Source organism: Oncorhynchus tshawytscha, linkage group LG02, assembly GCF_018296145.1.
Source record: "Oncorhynchus tshawytscha isolate Ot180627B linkage group LG02, Otsh_v2.0, whole genome shotgun sequence".
Taxonomy (NCBI): domain Eukaryota; kingdom Metazoa; phylum Chordata; class Actinopteri; order Salmoniformes; family Salmonidae; genus Oncorhynchus; species Oncorhynchus tshawytscha.
In genome coordinates this window covers 70,569,281-70,585,764 of record NC_056430.1, presented here as the reverse complement: position 1 = coordinate 70,585,764, position 16,484 = coordinate 70,569,281, and the positions used below count along the sequence as shown (strand labels likewise).

At 44.1% G+C, this 16,484-nt stretch overlaps 1 protein-coding gene and 1 pseudogene across 1 annotated transcript; both read left to right on the top strand.

Moving 5' to 3' along the window:
- The first annotated feature begins 707 nt into the window (after positions 1–707).
- On the top strand, positions 708–11,344 carry LOC112263602 (annotated as a pseudogene).
- Positions 11,345–13,178: 1,834 nt separating this feature from the next.
- Positions 13,179–16,456, top strand: LOC112263608 (RING finger protein 122). The gene is made up of 5 exons (XM_024440064.2): positions 13,179–13,309; positions 13,989–14,031; positions 14,265–14,306; positions 14,564–14,646; positions 14,940–16,456. The coding sequence occupies exons 1-5, from the start codon at positions 13,206–13,208 to the stop codon at positions 15,058–15,060; spliced, it is 393 nt and encodes a 130-aa protein (XP_024295832.1). The 5' UTR covers positions 13,179–13,205; the 3' UTR covers positions 15,061–16,456.
- Positions 16,457–16,484: the final 28 nt, after the last annotated feature.

The window sequence follows — 16,484 nt, the reverse complement described above, 5'->3', positions numbered from 1 at the left end:
GCCTTCACAGGGCGGGGCCTAGCTGATGGCAGATGACGTGACCTTGCCTTTGCTTTCTACCATTCCACATCCCCATAGACTGTTCTTGAAGGGTTGAGTGAGCATCAGAATCAACAATATTCCATTTGCCTACTAGAAAGAGGAGAGTTAGTCTACCAAGAGGTTTGGCAACGCTGGAGTGTAATCAAGAGAAGTTGAAGAAATATTTGTGATCGTCCATTTGTTGCCTTGTCATCATTTGAGATTATTTCACCACCTGCATACTTGGAAGAGGAGAAAAGCCTATTGTGACGTATGTAGGCCTTTTTTCTCAGTTACTTAAATGATTGATTTCTCACTGTCTATTTTGTTAAGTCTTTTTCAGACACTTAAACCATTGATGTTTCATTATAAAGCAGTGGGAGATTGATTCAATTGTTTAGTCAGTACTACTTGTAAACAACATCTTCAATTACTTCCTTGTCTACATTTTATGAGTTGCAAATTTACACAGACACAGGGCTACAAGATTTCTCCAACATCAAATGACTGAGTGCCTTTCACATTTTGGGCCCGGTCACATTTTTGTTGTTGTTGACTTCAAACATCTGCCTCCGTGTTTTCCCACAGATTTGAATACTTCAGAGGCAGCACTATCAAATTGCTTTCAAACAACTGGATCCATCTTTTTTTCTATAGATCTCAGTACATTTAAAAAAGGCGCCACCAGCAGACCATTCAAGATGGATAAGTTCCGTATGATGTTCCAGTTCCTCCAATCCAATCAGGAGTCCTTTATGAATGGCATCTGTGGTATCATGGCCCTAGCTAGTGCCCAGCTCTACTCAGCCTTCGAGTTTAGCTGCCCTTGTATCCCGGAGTACAACTATGCCTATGGAATTGGACTACTGGTTCTTCCTACTAGGGTTCGTGTTGAATAACAATGTTTCGATGTTAGCTGAGGAGTGGAAAAGACCGACAGGGAAGAGGGTGAAGGATCCGACGATCCTTCGTTACATGTTCGTTTCGATCACGCAGCGGTCCTTGGTCGCGCCCATGGTGTGGATATCTGTGACTCTTATCGACGGGAAGAGCTTCCTGTGTGCGTTCAGCGTCAACTTGGACATTCGTCAGTTTGGGAATTCTACCCTCATTGAGGGAATGACGGAAGTGGAAATTGTTAAATTGTTAGTGAAGATTCCATGCAAGAATATCTTTGATCAGCCCGAGGTGATATCGAGAGAAGCGGCATCGAGATATATCAAGTGTATATCCCAGGTAAGTTGTCGTTGGTAGTTTCCATATTCACCTAGTTCACATTTAGGTGCAGACAATCTCTTTCAAAATAACTGTTTTTGTACATAATGTGTCAGATATGTCATGATGATGTACTGTCTGTTTGTTGTTATTACTGCTCTGTGTAGACTTTTGAAAAATTCTTTATCAATTAAACCAAACATCAAATGGCTCCTTGTAGAATCAACATACATTCATCACTTTTTTATTCATTCTAGCTTACATAAAAAACATAATTCTGAGACCCCCCCCCCCAAAAAAAAAAAAAAAAATGTGTTTCTAAGATTTGTCGTTTTCCTACCAGGAAATACAGTAGAAGTTGGAAGTTTACATACACCTCAGCCAAATACATTTAAACTCAGTTTTTCACAATTCCTGACATTTCATCTGAGTAAAGATTCCCTGTCTTATGACAGTTATGATCACCACCTTATTTTAAGAATGTGACATGTCAGAATAATAGTAGAGAGAATGATTTATTTCAGCTTTTATTTCTTTCATCACATTCCTAGTGGGTCAGAAGTTTACATACACTCAATTAGTGTTTGGTAGCATTGCCTTTAAATTGTTTAACTTGGGTCAAACGTTTTGGGTAGCCTTCCACAAGCTTCCCACAATAAGTTGGGTGAATTTTGTCCCATTCCTCCTGACAAAGCTGGTGTAACTGATTCAGGTTTGTAGGTCTCCTTGCTCGAACACACTTTTTCAGTTCTGCCCACAAATTTTCTATAGGATTGAGGTCAGGGCTTTGTGATGGCCACTCCAAAACCTTGACTTTGTTGTCCTTAAGCCATTTTGCCAAAACTTTGGAAGTATGCTTCGGGTCAATGTCCATTTGGAAGACCCATTTGCGACCAAGCTTTAACTTCCTGACTGATGTCTTGAGATGTTGCCTCAATATATCCACATAATTTTCCTCCTCATGATGCCATCCATTTTGTGAAGTACACCAGTCCCTCCTGCAGCAAAGCACCGCCACAACATGATGCTGCCACCCGAGTGCTTCACTGTTGGGATGGTGTTCTTCGGCTTGCAAGCCTCCCACTTTTCCAAACATAACGATGGTCATTATGGCCAAACAGCTCCATTTTTGTTTCATCAGACCAGAGGACATTTCTCCAAAAAGTACGATCTTTGTCCCCATGTGCAGTTGCAAACCGTAGTCTGGCTTTTTGATGGTGGTTTTGGAGCAGTGGCTTCTTCCTTGCAGACCGGCCTTTCAGGTTATGTCGGTATAGGACTCGTTTTACTGTGGATATAGATACTTTTGTACCTGTTTCCTCCAGCATCGTCACAAGGTCCTTTGCTGTTGTTCTGGGATTGATTTGCACTTTTCGCACCAAAGTACGTTCATCTCTAGGAGACAGAATGCGTCTTCTTCCTGAGCGGTATGACGGCTGTGTGGTCCCATGGAGTTTATACTTTGCGTACTATTGTTTGTACAGATGAACGAGATGAACGTACCTTCAGGTGTTTGGAAATTGCTCCCAAGGATGAACCAGATTTGTGGTGGTCCACAATTTTTTTCCTGAGGTCTTGGCTGAATTCTTTTGATTTTCCCATGATGTCAAGCAAATATGCATTGAGTTTGAAGGTAGGCCTTGAAATACATCCACAGGTACACCTCCAATTGACTCAAATGATGACAATTAGCCTATCAGAAGCTTCTAAAGCTATGACATCATTTTCTGGAATTTTCCAAGCTGTTTAAAGGCACAGTCAACTTAGTGTATGTAAACTTATGACCCACTGGAATTGTGATACAGTGAATTGTAAGTGAAATAGTTTGTCTGTAACAATAGTTGGAAAAATTACTTGTGTCATGCACAAAGTAGATGTCCTAACCGACTTGACAAAACTATAGTTTGCTATAGTTTTAATGACTCCAACATAAGTGTATGTAAACTTCCGACTTCAACTGTATGAATGCAGCATTGGTGTGATCAACTTGGCTATGAGAGGTTCCACGACAAAGATATTGTAATTCAAAAACCAATGAGACTTCGAGCCAGAATTATCCTGTTGGGTGCGTCTCATGCTTGTGGAATCAACTTTTGTCTTCCTTAAAAGCATTGTTGTTTCTTTGCTAAACCCTTTGTAGAATACCAAACAAATAGTGTGAAGGTGAACGGAAAGGCTCTGGAGCAACGAACCGCCCTTGCTGTCTCTGCCTGGCCGGTTCCCCTCTCTCCACTGGGATTCTCTGCCTCTAACCCTATTACAGGGGCTGAGTCACTGGCTTACTGGTGCTCTTTTATGCCGTCCCTAGGAGGGGTGCGTCACTCGAGTGGGTTGAGTCACTGACGTGATCTTCCTGTCCGGTTTGGCACCCCCCCTTGGGTTGTGCCGTGGCGGAGATCTTTGTGGGCTATACTCGGCCTTGTCTCAAGATGGCAAGTTGGTGGTTGAAGATATCCCTCTAGTGGTGTGGAGGCTGTGCTTTGGAAAAGTGGGTGGGGTTATATCCTTCCTGTTTGGCCCTGTCCGGGAGTATCATCGGATGGGGCCACAGTGTGTCCTGACCCCTCCTGTCTCAGCCTCCAGTATTTATGCTGCAGTAGTTTATGTGTCGGGGGGATAGGGTCAGTTTGTTATATCTGGAGTACTTCTCAAATCAAATCAAATTTTATTTGTCACATACACATGGTTTGCAGATGTTAATGCGAGTGTAGCGAAATGCTTGTGCTTCTAGTTCCGACAATGCAGTAATAACCAACAAGTAATCTAACTAACAATTCCAAACCTACTGTCTTATACACACAAGTGTAGGGGGATAAAGAATATGTACATAAAGATATATGAATGAGTGATGGTACAGAGCGGCATAGGCAAGATACAGTAGATGGTATCGAGTACAGTATATACATATCAGATGAGTATGTAAACAAAGTGGCATAGTTAAAGTGGCTAGTGATACATGTATTACATAAAGATGCAGTAGATGATATAGAGTACAGTATATACGTATACATATGAGATGAATAATGTAGGGTATGTAAACATTATATTAGGGAGCCTTGTTTAAAGTGGCTAGTGATATATTTTACATCATTTCCCATCAATTCCCATTATTAAAGTGGCTGGAGTTGAGTCAGTGTGTTGGCAGCAGCCACTCAATGTTAGTGGTGGCTGTTTAACAGTCTGATGGCCTTGAGATAGAAGCTGTTTTTCAGTCTCTCGGTCCCAGCTTTGATGCACCTGTACTGACCTCGCCTTCTGGATGATAGCGGGGTGAACAGGCAGTGGCTCGGGTGGTTGTTGTCCTTGATGATCTTTATGGCCTTCCTGTAACATCGGGTGGTGTAGGTGTCCTGGAGGGCAGGTAGTTTGCCCCCGGTGATGCGTTGTGCAGACCTCACTACCCTCTGGAGAGCCTTACGGTTGTGGGCGGAGCAGTTGCCATACCAGGCAGTGATACAGCCTGCCAGGATGCTCTCGATTGTGCATCTGTAGAAGTTTGTGAGTGCTTTTGGTGACAAGCCGAATTTCTTCAGCCTCCTGAGGTTGAAGAGGCGCTGCTGCGCCTTCTTCACGATGCTGTCCATGTGGGTGAACCAATTCAGTTTGTCTGTGATGTGTATGCCGAGGAACTTAAAACTTGCTACCCTCTCCACTACTGTTCCATCGATGTGGATAGGGGGGTGTTCCCTCTGCTGTTTCCTGAAGTCCACAATCATCTCCTTAGTTTTGTTGACGTTGAGTGTGAGGTTATTTTCCTGACACCACACTCCGAGGGCCCTCACCTCCTCCCTGTAGGCCGTCTCGTCGTTGTTGGTAATCAAGCCTACCACTGTTGTGTCGTTCGCAAACTTGATGATTGAGTTGGAGGCATGCGTGGCCACGCAGTCGTGGGTGAACAGGGAGTACAGGAGAGGGCTCAGAACGCACCCTTGTGGGGCCCCAGTGTTGAGGATCAGCGGGGTGGAGATGTTGTTGCCTACCCTCACCACCTGGGGGCGGCCCGTCAGGAAGTCCAGTACCCAGTTGCACAGGGCCCTGGTTGCGCAATCGATATGCTGATACAATTTAGGGAGTCTTATTTTCAGATTAGCCTTGTTAAAATCCCCAGCTACAATGAATGCAGCCTCAGGATGTATGGATTCCAGTTTGCAAAGAGTCAAATAAAGTTCATTCAGAGCCATCGATGTGTCTGCTTGGGGGGGAATATATACGGCTGTGATTATAATCGAAGAGAATTCCCTTGGTAGATAATGCGGTCGACATTTGATTGTGAGGAATTCTAAATCAGGTGAACAGAAGGACTTGAGTTCCTGTATGCTTTTGTGACCACACCACGTCTCGTTAGCCATAAGGCATATGCCCCCGCCCCTCTTCTTACCAGAAAGATGTTTGTTTCTGTCGGCGCGATGCGTGGAGAAACCAGCTGGCTGCACCGACTCCGATAGCGTCTCTCCAGTGAGCTATGTTTCCGTGAAGCAAAGAACGTTACAGTCTCTGATGTCCCTCTGGAATGCTACCCTTGCTCGGATTTCATCAACCTTGTTGTCAAGAGACTGGACATTGGCGAGAAGTATACTGGGGAGTGGTGCACGATGAGCCCGTCTCCGGAGTCTGACCAGAAGACCGCTACGTTTCCCTCTTCTACGAAGTCGTTTTTTTGGGTCGCCGGCTGGGATCCATTCCGTTGTCCTGGGTGAAAGGCAGAACACAGGATCCGCTTCGGGAAAGTCATATTCTAGGTCGTACTGATGGTGAGTTGACGCTGCTCTTATATTCAGTAGTTCTTATTGACTATATGTAATGAAACCTACGATGACCTGGGGTACTAATGTAAATAATAACACGTAAAAAAACAAAAAACTGCATAGTTTCCTAGGAACGCGAAGCGAGGCGGCCATCTCTGTCGGCGCCGGAAGTACATATGTCTTATGTACTTATGTGTCCTTTGTGAATTTAAGTATGCTCTCTCTAATTCTCTCTTTCTCTCTTTCTTTCTCTCTCTCGGAGGACCTGAGCCCTAGGACCATGCCTCAGGACTACCTGGCATAATGACTCCTTGCTGTCCCCAGTCCATCTGGCCTGCAGCTATGGAACCCTGACCTGTTCACCGGATGTGTTACCTGTCACAGACCTGCTGTGTTCAACTCTCTAGAGACAGCAGGAGCGGTAGAGATACTCTTAATGATCAGCTATGAAAAGCCAACTGATATTTACTCCTGAGGTGCTGACTTGCTGCACCCTCGACAACTATTGTGATTATTATTATTTGACCATGCTGGTCATTTATGAACATTTGAACATCTTGGCCATGTTCTGTTATAATCTCCACCCGACACAGCCAGAAGAGGACTGGCCACCCCTCATAGCCTGGTTCCTCTCTAGGTTTCTTCCTAAGTTTTAGCCTTTCTAGGGAGTTTTTCCTAGCCACCCTGCTTCTGCACCTGCATTGCTTGCTGTTTGGGGTTTTAGGCTGGGTTTCTGTACAGCACTTTGAGATATCAGCTGATGTAAGAAGGGCTATATAAACACATTTGATTTGATTTGATTTTGATCAGAATGCCCTGAATGCTGGCTTAAAAGCTACCATGAGTAGTACGGTTTGTATTAGTGGCATTTTGCAAACAATCAATGATTTAAACTTCTTTTCATACTCTAATGCTGACCGATAGTGTTAGATTGTTGTTCTGGAATGTTCTTTGACACACTCAAAATGAACTTTTATTGATTGTCACAATTCTGTAAAAAACAGAATTTACAAATTGAAGAACATCTGTCAACTGTAACCCAGATACTAAAACATCAGCATACTGCATGTAATTCCATATGGTATTTACAGTTGTGACTCAATTAAGAATTCCAAGCCTTCTCTCAACCATGACAAGTGTCCTCATGACCTGATAATCCATCTCACTCAGTCATTGCATGTAAACTGGACACACACACACACACACACACTCAGCCATAACAATTTACATGATGGGATAGAAAATAGAAACAGGGTCAGGATTTGTATCTCTCTTTCGTTTCATCCTATCCCCAAGCTTTCAGGTAAAGAAAGTGCTTTTTAATCAGTCAGGTAGCCTTTTGGCAATCAATGTTTACTTCACTTTAACTGTCACAAAGCTTTTAAAATAACATTTCTTAAAATGCCATTTATTTAATTACATATGCATGGCGATAGATGACATTTATCCTAATATATCAGTGAGTTGTTGACGGTTTGACATAACACTGCTCTCCTATAGCATACCACTAGAGGGTAGAAAAACTACAAATACCAAATCTAACCCCCCAAAGCTGCTTGTCAACACCATTGAGGTATAAAAGAATGGTCAACACCCTGCTCATTTTTAAATCACAGGACACCAGATACAAGCATTTTGCTGCACCTACAATAACATCTGCTAAACACGTGTAGTTGACCAATGAAATTTGATTTGAGGATGTTAATGGAGCCTAGGGCATCCTTATAAATCAAAAATGTCCATATCGACTGAACATCTTCATCTTGTTTTGTACTACACTCTCGTGGAAGCGTTGAACAGAGTAGCTGATTTGGTTCTGGGAGCAGAGATTCATCTTGGACCGACAGACAATACAGCTGTGCTGGATAATGATGATGTCATAATTATAGGATGATGAGAATGTAATGAATCCCCCGGATCCCGTGGAAGCCTCTACTTCCTCCTCATAGCAGCTCGTCCCAGATCAGTTTGGGCTGTATAGGCAACTGTTATGACCATAGGGCTTAGCTAAAGAGCAGATCTGGGAACAGGGTATCCTCCCACACACTGGTCATTTTCATTAGTAAGAAAACAACAGTTTCTCATTAGATAGGTTCAGGGAGTCACTCCCTCCCTGGTATGCTATGGGAGAGCAGGGTATCGTCAGACAGGGCCACAGTGTTCCCCGATGTGCGGGGGAGTTAGGGTCAGTCTGTCCTATCTGGTGTATTTCTCATGTCTTATCTGGTGTCCTGTGTGATCTTAAGTATGCTTCCTCGAATTCTCCCATCTTTCTCTCTCTCTCTCTCTCTCTCTCTCTCTCTCTCTCTCTCTCTCTCTCTTCCTCGCCCTTCCCAGAGGACCTGAGCCCTAGGGCCAGACCATGCCTCAGCACTACTTGGCCTGAGGACTCCTGGCTGTCCACCCCCTAGTCCACCTGGTCATGTTGCTGATCCATTTTCTGCTGTTCTGCCTGAGGCTATGGAACTCTGACCTGTTCAGCGGACATGATACCTTATCTTGGATCTTCTGTTTTGACCCTCTCTCTCTCTCTCTATACTGCACCTGCTATCTCGACCTCTGAATGCTCAGCTATGAAAAGCCAACTGACATTTAGTCTTGAGATGTTGACCTGCTGCACCCTCTATAACCATTGTGAATATAATTTGACGTTGCTGGTCATCTATTAAACTTTTACAACATCTTGAAGAACAATCTGGCTATAATGGCCATGTACTCTTGTAATCTCCACCTGGCACAGCCAGAAGAAGAGTGGTCACCACTCAGAACCTGGTTTACCTTGAGGTTCCTGCCTTTCTAGGGAGTTTTTCCTAGCCACCGGGCTTCTACATCTGCATTGCTTGCTCTTTGGGGTTTTAAGCTGAGTTTCTGTATAATCACTTTGTGACATCTGCTGATGTAAAAATGGTTTTCTAGAAAAAAAAATATGACAGAAAAACACATGTTTTTGGAACACTGCACGTGATCACGTTGTCACGTGTAGTTTCATGTTGTCATATGTTAACATATTAACTTCACATAAGATAACATGAAAACGTGTTTTTGGAATACCTCACATGTGAAATGAATCTGTTTTTTCACCCATAAGGGCTGTTTTGGTCTGTTTTCTTCCGTTTGGTGCCAAATGAACATGGCCCAGGGAACCTTCACATGTGAAATTCATTTGTTTTTTTTCCCCAAAGGGCTGTTTTAGTCTGTTTTCTTCTGTTTGGTGCCTAATGAACTTGGCCCAGGGAACCAGGGTGCCAGGAAAGCATATATCCTCCTTCCTAGCTCCCTACCCTACAGCCCAAATCCTGCAGCTGTTGTCTCTGAGGCCTGTTGGCCTGGCAGGACTGACTGTGTGGGTGGAAGGATGGATGTCTCTGGCCATCTTTCACTCTCTAGTATTTGTCTTTCTTTCTGCTTTCTCTTGATCTCCCTTTCTCTGTATTTCCCTCTCTCCAACACTGCTCCTGTCTCTCTACCAACATGATAGGCACACGTTTATATATGGACTATAGATCAAGAGAAACAAAACTGGAAAATAATCAGGGCTTTGACTGATAGAGCTAGCTTCCCAATCCCCCTATATGCGTTGGCTGTGGTAGCCATGTTGGTTTTGTTGCCCAGTGATAGTTTTGTTGTTTTGACTAAAAGGGCTGGCTGCTGGCCTTTCCCTCACCCTGCCTGGCTTTGTATTGCTGGGTTGCAACGTACATATAGCACATAATTAATGAGCAACTGGGATGTTGTTTGGTTGTCTGGACAGCAGCAGTGCACATGTCACTGACTGGGCCCTCCCTGTCTTTCCTGCAAGACTCCAACACACACAGAGGGAGAAACTCACAACCCTCACACCGTCTCCAGTCGTCTCATTCGTCTATGTCTAAGCCCCTCTGCCTACCCTCCTGCCTATGCCTGTTTTCATCTCTCCCAGGGAGAGAGGGAGAGAGACAGGGATTGGAGGACGGAGGGAGAGGGGGAGGGTCCAAAGGAGAGGGAGGGGGGAGGGAACCGAGAGTTGCGAGGCAAAGGACTGGTCACATGACCAACAGCCAGAGCTCTGTTTACAAACCAAAGAGAGAGAGAGAGAGAGAGAGAGAGACCCTTGTATTGAATTGAGAGAGGCAGAGGCAGAAATATAGGAACAGCAGGAGCAATAGCAGAAGCAGCAGAGGAGGATCGAGGCAGATTTCTAGACCACCATTATGGATTGAGACGAAGAGGGAACCCTGCCACCATGACCAGGCCAGCTGGAGGTGGGAGACTGTCTTTATCTCAACATTTTTCTCAATCGAAGCAGCAGATGGTTAGAGGGAGAGTAGGAACTTCCCCCTCCTAAATACACACACAGACATGTACACGTACACCCACACAGACACGTACACACTAGCAAAATATCCCAGCTAGAAGACTGTCCTTTGTGTTTTGGGGGAATCATGTTTTTCCTGCTGTGAAGAGTACGCTCTATCCCCCTAGTAGATCAGAGCCCTGAAGGAGTAGAGGAAGAGGAGGAGAAGAGAGGGCAGACAGAGGGGATAAGGCTTGTGAAAATCCCTCTGTTCAGAAGGATTTGGAGGGGGACAAAGCAGGGACTAATACCTCCCACACTGGAATAAGAGCAGGGACTCTGTCGTTTGGAATGGTTTTCTGTCACTGTGATGAACTGGATAGTTGTTTACCGGATTGCAATTTATGGGGCTGTTTTTCTCCTGAATGCAAGTTGTTTTGATTGGGAGGAAAGGAAATGTGTGTTGTTTTGATTGAGAGGAAAGGAAATGTGTGCTGTTTTGATTGGGAGGAAAGGAAATGTGTGTTGTTTTGATTGGGAGGAAAGGAAATGTGTGTTGTTTTGATTGAGAGGAAAGGAAATGTGTGCTGTTTTGATTGAGAGGAAAGGAAATGTGTGCTGTTTTGATTGAGAGGAAAGGAAATGTGTGTTGTTTTGATTGGGAGGAAAGGAAATGTGTGTAGTTTTGCTCAGTGTCAAGAGCAGATTTCACCACTTCAACAGTGGACATTGACAGCCATGTGACTAAACTGATTTCTTCGTCTCTCTCTGACAGTCATCACTTGGACGTCAATGTCGAGAGAGGAGAAGGAGCACACACGAGGACTGCAGCACTCCCAATCCCACACCTCCCAATCCTAACCCTCGGGAGCTAATCCAGATTTGGGAATGTTGCGCATGGATTGCTGAGTGGACAAAACCGCACAGCCAGAATCTGCACAATCTTCTTCTCGGAATTCTGATCATCTTCATGGTTTTTCATGGTCACGATCCACCACGACCTCAAACCACCCCAGCGACTCGTTTGTCTTCTTTTAGCCCCAGTTTAGAGACTGATTTTGGGCTTCCGGGCGTCGGGGTAACCTGGTAGTTTGGCCCTCACACAGGTCCAGCCTTCTCCTGACAGGGCCTGGATTTACTGCTGCAGTCCTGGGAGTCAGATTTCATACAACCATTCCAATGGTGTAACGGTGAGTGTTTTCCCCCAACCTTCTGCCAAGTCAATGTAACGCAGTCTGTAGCTTACACAGCCTGTGTGTTCCACTATAACTCTCCCCCCTCCCTTCAGATCTTTACTTACTGCTAACAGGGCTTCTGTAATTGATATGCTTGAGAAATGACGAAATTGAATGTGGGTTCAGTTGGGTTTTGTCGAAAGGGTGAAACGGCACTCAAAATAATTCAATTTTCCAGGATGATGTTTAGTTAGTTATAAAAAAAAGTATTTAGTCAGCCACCAACTGTGCAAGTTCTCCCACTTAAAAAGATGAGAGGCCTGTAATTTTCATCATAGGTACACTTCAACTATGACAGACAAAATGAGGAAAAAAAATCCAGAAAATCACATTGTAGGATTTTTAATGAATTTATTTGCAAATTATGGTGGAAAATAGGTATTTGGTCACCTACAAACAAGCAAGATTTCTGGCTCTCACAGACCTGTAACTTCTGACTAAATACTTTTTTGCCCCACTGTATATAGGCTACATAGCAACCATCATGTAACTGTAACTAACGGTACGACTAGAGGTTGTTTAGCTATTCAATACCTAGCCGGTCTCTGCATATGGTCCATTCTACATCTGAGAAAATAAACTGTCTATGTAACCATGTTTCAATTCTAAGACCCCCTACTTTCATTCACCTCTCCCTTAACCCCAATGTCAAAGGAATGACCCCATCCCCCCCACTGTGCTCAAGCTGTACCCGTTCTATCACTCCAAATGAAGTGACACGGCCGTTAAAACAGACTGGCAAAGAGAGGGGGGTGAGGGGGCATCTCGTCCGTGGTGAGGCAAATTCACAAGAACAGAACACATGGGGCATATGGGTGGAAGTGGTGCTTCCTGGTTACCATTGTCTTGCCAAATGGTGCCTCAGTCCCTAGAGTGTTGTGTGTCTGTTCATGAAAAGGCTAGCTAAAGCCCCCAACCAACCCCCACCCATGACACACACACACACACACAACCCACAGGCCAGCCACCTAGTCTGTGAAGGGGAGTCTGTGGAACAGATGGCCCACCGACCGAAGTGGAGCCACCGTACTCCATGTTGGTTTAGTTCACTGCCAATTACGTGCCTCGGCTCCAGTCAGAGCAGAGCAATACAGAGCAGTACGGGTGGGATGGGAGCCAAATACCAGGCAGTCACTTCCCCCTCCCTCCCCACCAAATATTGACCTTGTCGTTTGGATTGTCAATACAAGGCTTACTAGGCTTTCTAACATGAAGCCCTAGATAGTAAAACACATGTCGGTGGCTCTTGTGTCCTACATGGAGGGTATAATGGAGATGTCTAAGTGAGGAATACCATACAATAAGCAACGCAGTTATAATGAGAGCCCTATATTTAGACTGAAATATATTAGTCCATGTATAAATATGTCTCTAGTTATAACACCTACGTGAGAAGTGAACCAGCGAGAGATTCTGCATTCCATTTTAGTGTCTCTCCTGTTTTAAAAGGTGTGTAAACAAGAAGCTGTGAGCCGTTTGCATGTGGGGGATATGTCCCCGGCTCCTCTGTTTTGAGAGGGGAAAACATATTAGTATTTATAACACTTTCATTATATGGTAAGTGAGGTCAGCTGTGACATGTTTTCGTTCATGCCCCTCTGTTGTTTTGACAACCTCTTTCATGACAACAAGCTGTGTGCAAATATATATTTTTCTTCTCAGGATGCCTGTGGTTTAGGTCTCCAGCACTTTGAGAAGTACTGTGGACATAGCAAGATGGATACCACTTACCACCTGCCACTCAATGTCTACGTGATAGTGCTGGGCATCGGCCTGTTCGTCTTCATGCTCAGCCTCATCTTCTGCTGCTACCTCTTCAGGTATGTAGGGTCATCACTAGCTGGAACAGCCACAAAGTGATAAACCCTGCCTATTTCTACAATTTAACATCTGAATTTTGACTTTGTGGCTTGGAAACCGTAGGGGGCAGGACCCAAACAAAGATGGCTGCTGGCTGGTTGCCATTGCAATCAGGATATTAACATGTAGACTTATCCACATGGAGGCTTCACTTACTATGCTTCAAGAGCATAATTATGATTAATTATGTATTATATCATATTATAGGCCTATGATATTATTTCTATACAGTATCAGTCAAAAGTTTGGACACACCTACTCATTCCAGGGTTTTTCTTTATTTTTACTATTTTCTACATTGTAGAATAATAGTGAAGACATCAAAACTATGAAATAACACATTACATGATTCCATGTAACCAAGAAAGTGTTAAACAAATCAAAATATATTTTATATGTGAGATTCGTCAAAGTAGCCACCCTTTGCATTGATGACAGACATTTTAAAGTGATGCCAAATTGTTTACTACGTCATCCATTTCGTGTACGTTATCCCCCACCCCAAATAAGAAATGTTATGAATTTCAATTCACACAATATGTTTCAAATTTGTAAATCAAATCAAAGTTTATTTGTCAACTTAAGTGCTTCCCAGACTCCATCTTTAAACACGGCCATTTTGTATTGGTCTCTTTGTAGGTTGAAACAGCAAGGGACGAGGGAGCAGTTCAGCTACAACGAGGTAGGCCTTTCTCTACACGAGCACATATAGCACTGGGGTCTGACCAGGGTTCAACTACTACTACAGTATTTCACACTGTTGTCGTCAGCGTGCGTTGAAACAACGCCCACTACTCTTTATAGTTAACCTTCCATTACATCAACCTTGGATTTGTACCAATACCTGTGTGTGTGTGTCAAGTAGCTTATAGCTCCCTCTAACATATGTACAAACTGCTCTTTTGTTCTCAATAGGTGGTTCTTAAAGGGGCAGGAAAGAAGCTGAGCCTTCTAGGAGTAAGTCGTGTTATTCTGTGTGACATTTTTTTATTTCAATATGCAGATCGTTTGGAAAATAATGTAACATTTTCTGACCCATTTCCGTGTGGGTGATGCAATGCCTTTCATTTAACCTGGTGTTGAGTGTTTGAACTCAGATGATGTATTTAACTTCGTGCTAAGGGCAGTTTGACTCGATCATTGTTCTTGTAAATGTGACCACACACACACACACACACACACACTAACACCATTTTTTCTTCTTGCCCTTAAAGCAAACATGTGCAGTATGTTTGGAAGAGTTTCGGACCAGAGATGAGCTAGCCGTGTGTCCGTGTTCGCATGCATTTCACAAGAAGTGAGTGAACCGTCAGGCTCACCTTACAGTCAGAGCTTACAAAATGTCAACACGTCTGTGGTCATAATGACGTTCAAGAGGCAGCTGAAACTAACATGATTACATCATAAATCCTTCTGGTTCCACCCCCCTTTCCTTGAAGTTAACATCCTTGTCAGATCAATGATTAGCTCTTGGAAAAAAGGAAAAGGAATGAAGGACAGACAGAATAAATGAAGGATGCATCTCTATAATATTTGAACAGGTTATGTACTTTTTGAGGAAAATTGGTCTATTTTGTGTGTCCCATCCAGGTGCCTGCTGAAGTGGCTGGAGATCCGTAGCGTGTGCCCCATGTGTAATAAGCCCATCCTCAGGCTCCACCCAGACCCCACACAGGGAACTGAGGGGCCCCAGGACCCAGAGGAGGTGTGAAGGACCCTCAGGGGCCACCACGACCGCCATACGCACCTGTACGCATTTACATGGAATTGATGGTCATTTTATGGACAACACACAGAGTCGATTGTATTCTTAAAGTGGCTTCCATGGTGTTAGTCTTTGACTGAGCATTAATCCATATGGCTGGGGTTTGGGTACTGTATATGGATGTTGATTACACCCGTCCAGGCCTTTCAGATCGTCAAGAAAGTCAACGATGACCGAGGGGGCAGGGCGCAAGAGTGTGTTTCAGGATCGGGCCCTACTAGTTTAGCAATGGAACCTAAAAACAACATGATAACTCTAACCTTGAGGGATGTGGTGTTTGAAATTTGGCCATACTAGCATGCCAATGGGGCTTCCCACAAGAAATGAAGGATAGGGTATCGGGTGCAGCAGGTCAGTTTGGGATTGGGCCCTCCTAGCTTAGCAGTGGAGCTTCATAAAGCTGCTGTCTAGCCTCCCCCTTTAGATCAGTGAGAATGAGTAAAGGCTATATGGACACTCCTGACCCAAATATTCATTTTTCAGCAGCGTACTAATGGTATCTCCAGTGAGAATGAGAGGAAAGTGACATAGGAATGGGAGCCACTTTAGAATACCGAGTTCTCCCCGTCATTGGACGATGCCTGGTACAACACTGCCAGAAACAGCCAATCACAAACAACACGTCTGGCATTCTGAGAAGGTCATTGGTCGAGTTTCAGGATTGATGTAAATGGATACCTCTCATACCTCAGGGGTGTTACAATACAAGCCAGCACAAACATGCCATTCAATACCATGTGCCACACACAGAACATGTCCAATACTGCCAACTCCAACCAAGGCAACACTATACTGAGGTAGTCAAAACATTGGTCACGTTCCAGGCCGACTACATTGCCACACGTAGCAACAAATGGTTCTATGCCACATCATAGACTGCGCAGTCGTATGCTTTTAGCTGATATGTGAAACACTTATCCAGGCGTGGAGAACTGGCAAACGACTGCAATGTTGTCAGTCTGGAACGCAGCCATTGAGATCTGGCAAGCGACTGCAATGTCGTCGGTCTGGAACGCGGCCAAAGGCTGGAATCACAAAACCAGTCCAATACCAACATCACAGCAGCTCTCTGATGTACAGAACTATATATCCAGGATTGTGTCTGAAATGGCACCCTATTCCTTACACAGTGCACTACCTTTGACCAAAACCCTATGCAGGCCCTGGTCAAAAGTAGTGTACTATATAGGGAATAGGGTGCCATTTCTGACACAAACCAGGTCCATAACCTCGAAGACTGATAGACAGCTAGTCTTGCCTGTATGTATGTACGTAACGATGTGACCCCCCATCTTGTAATTTTGTATCGTTTGTCGCTTTTAAATAAAATATGTATCCTCTCTGTGGTGCATCTTCTGTGGATGATTAGT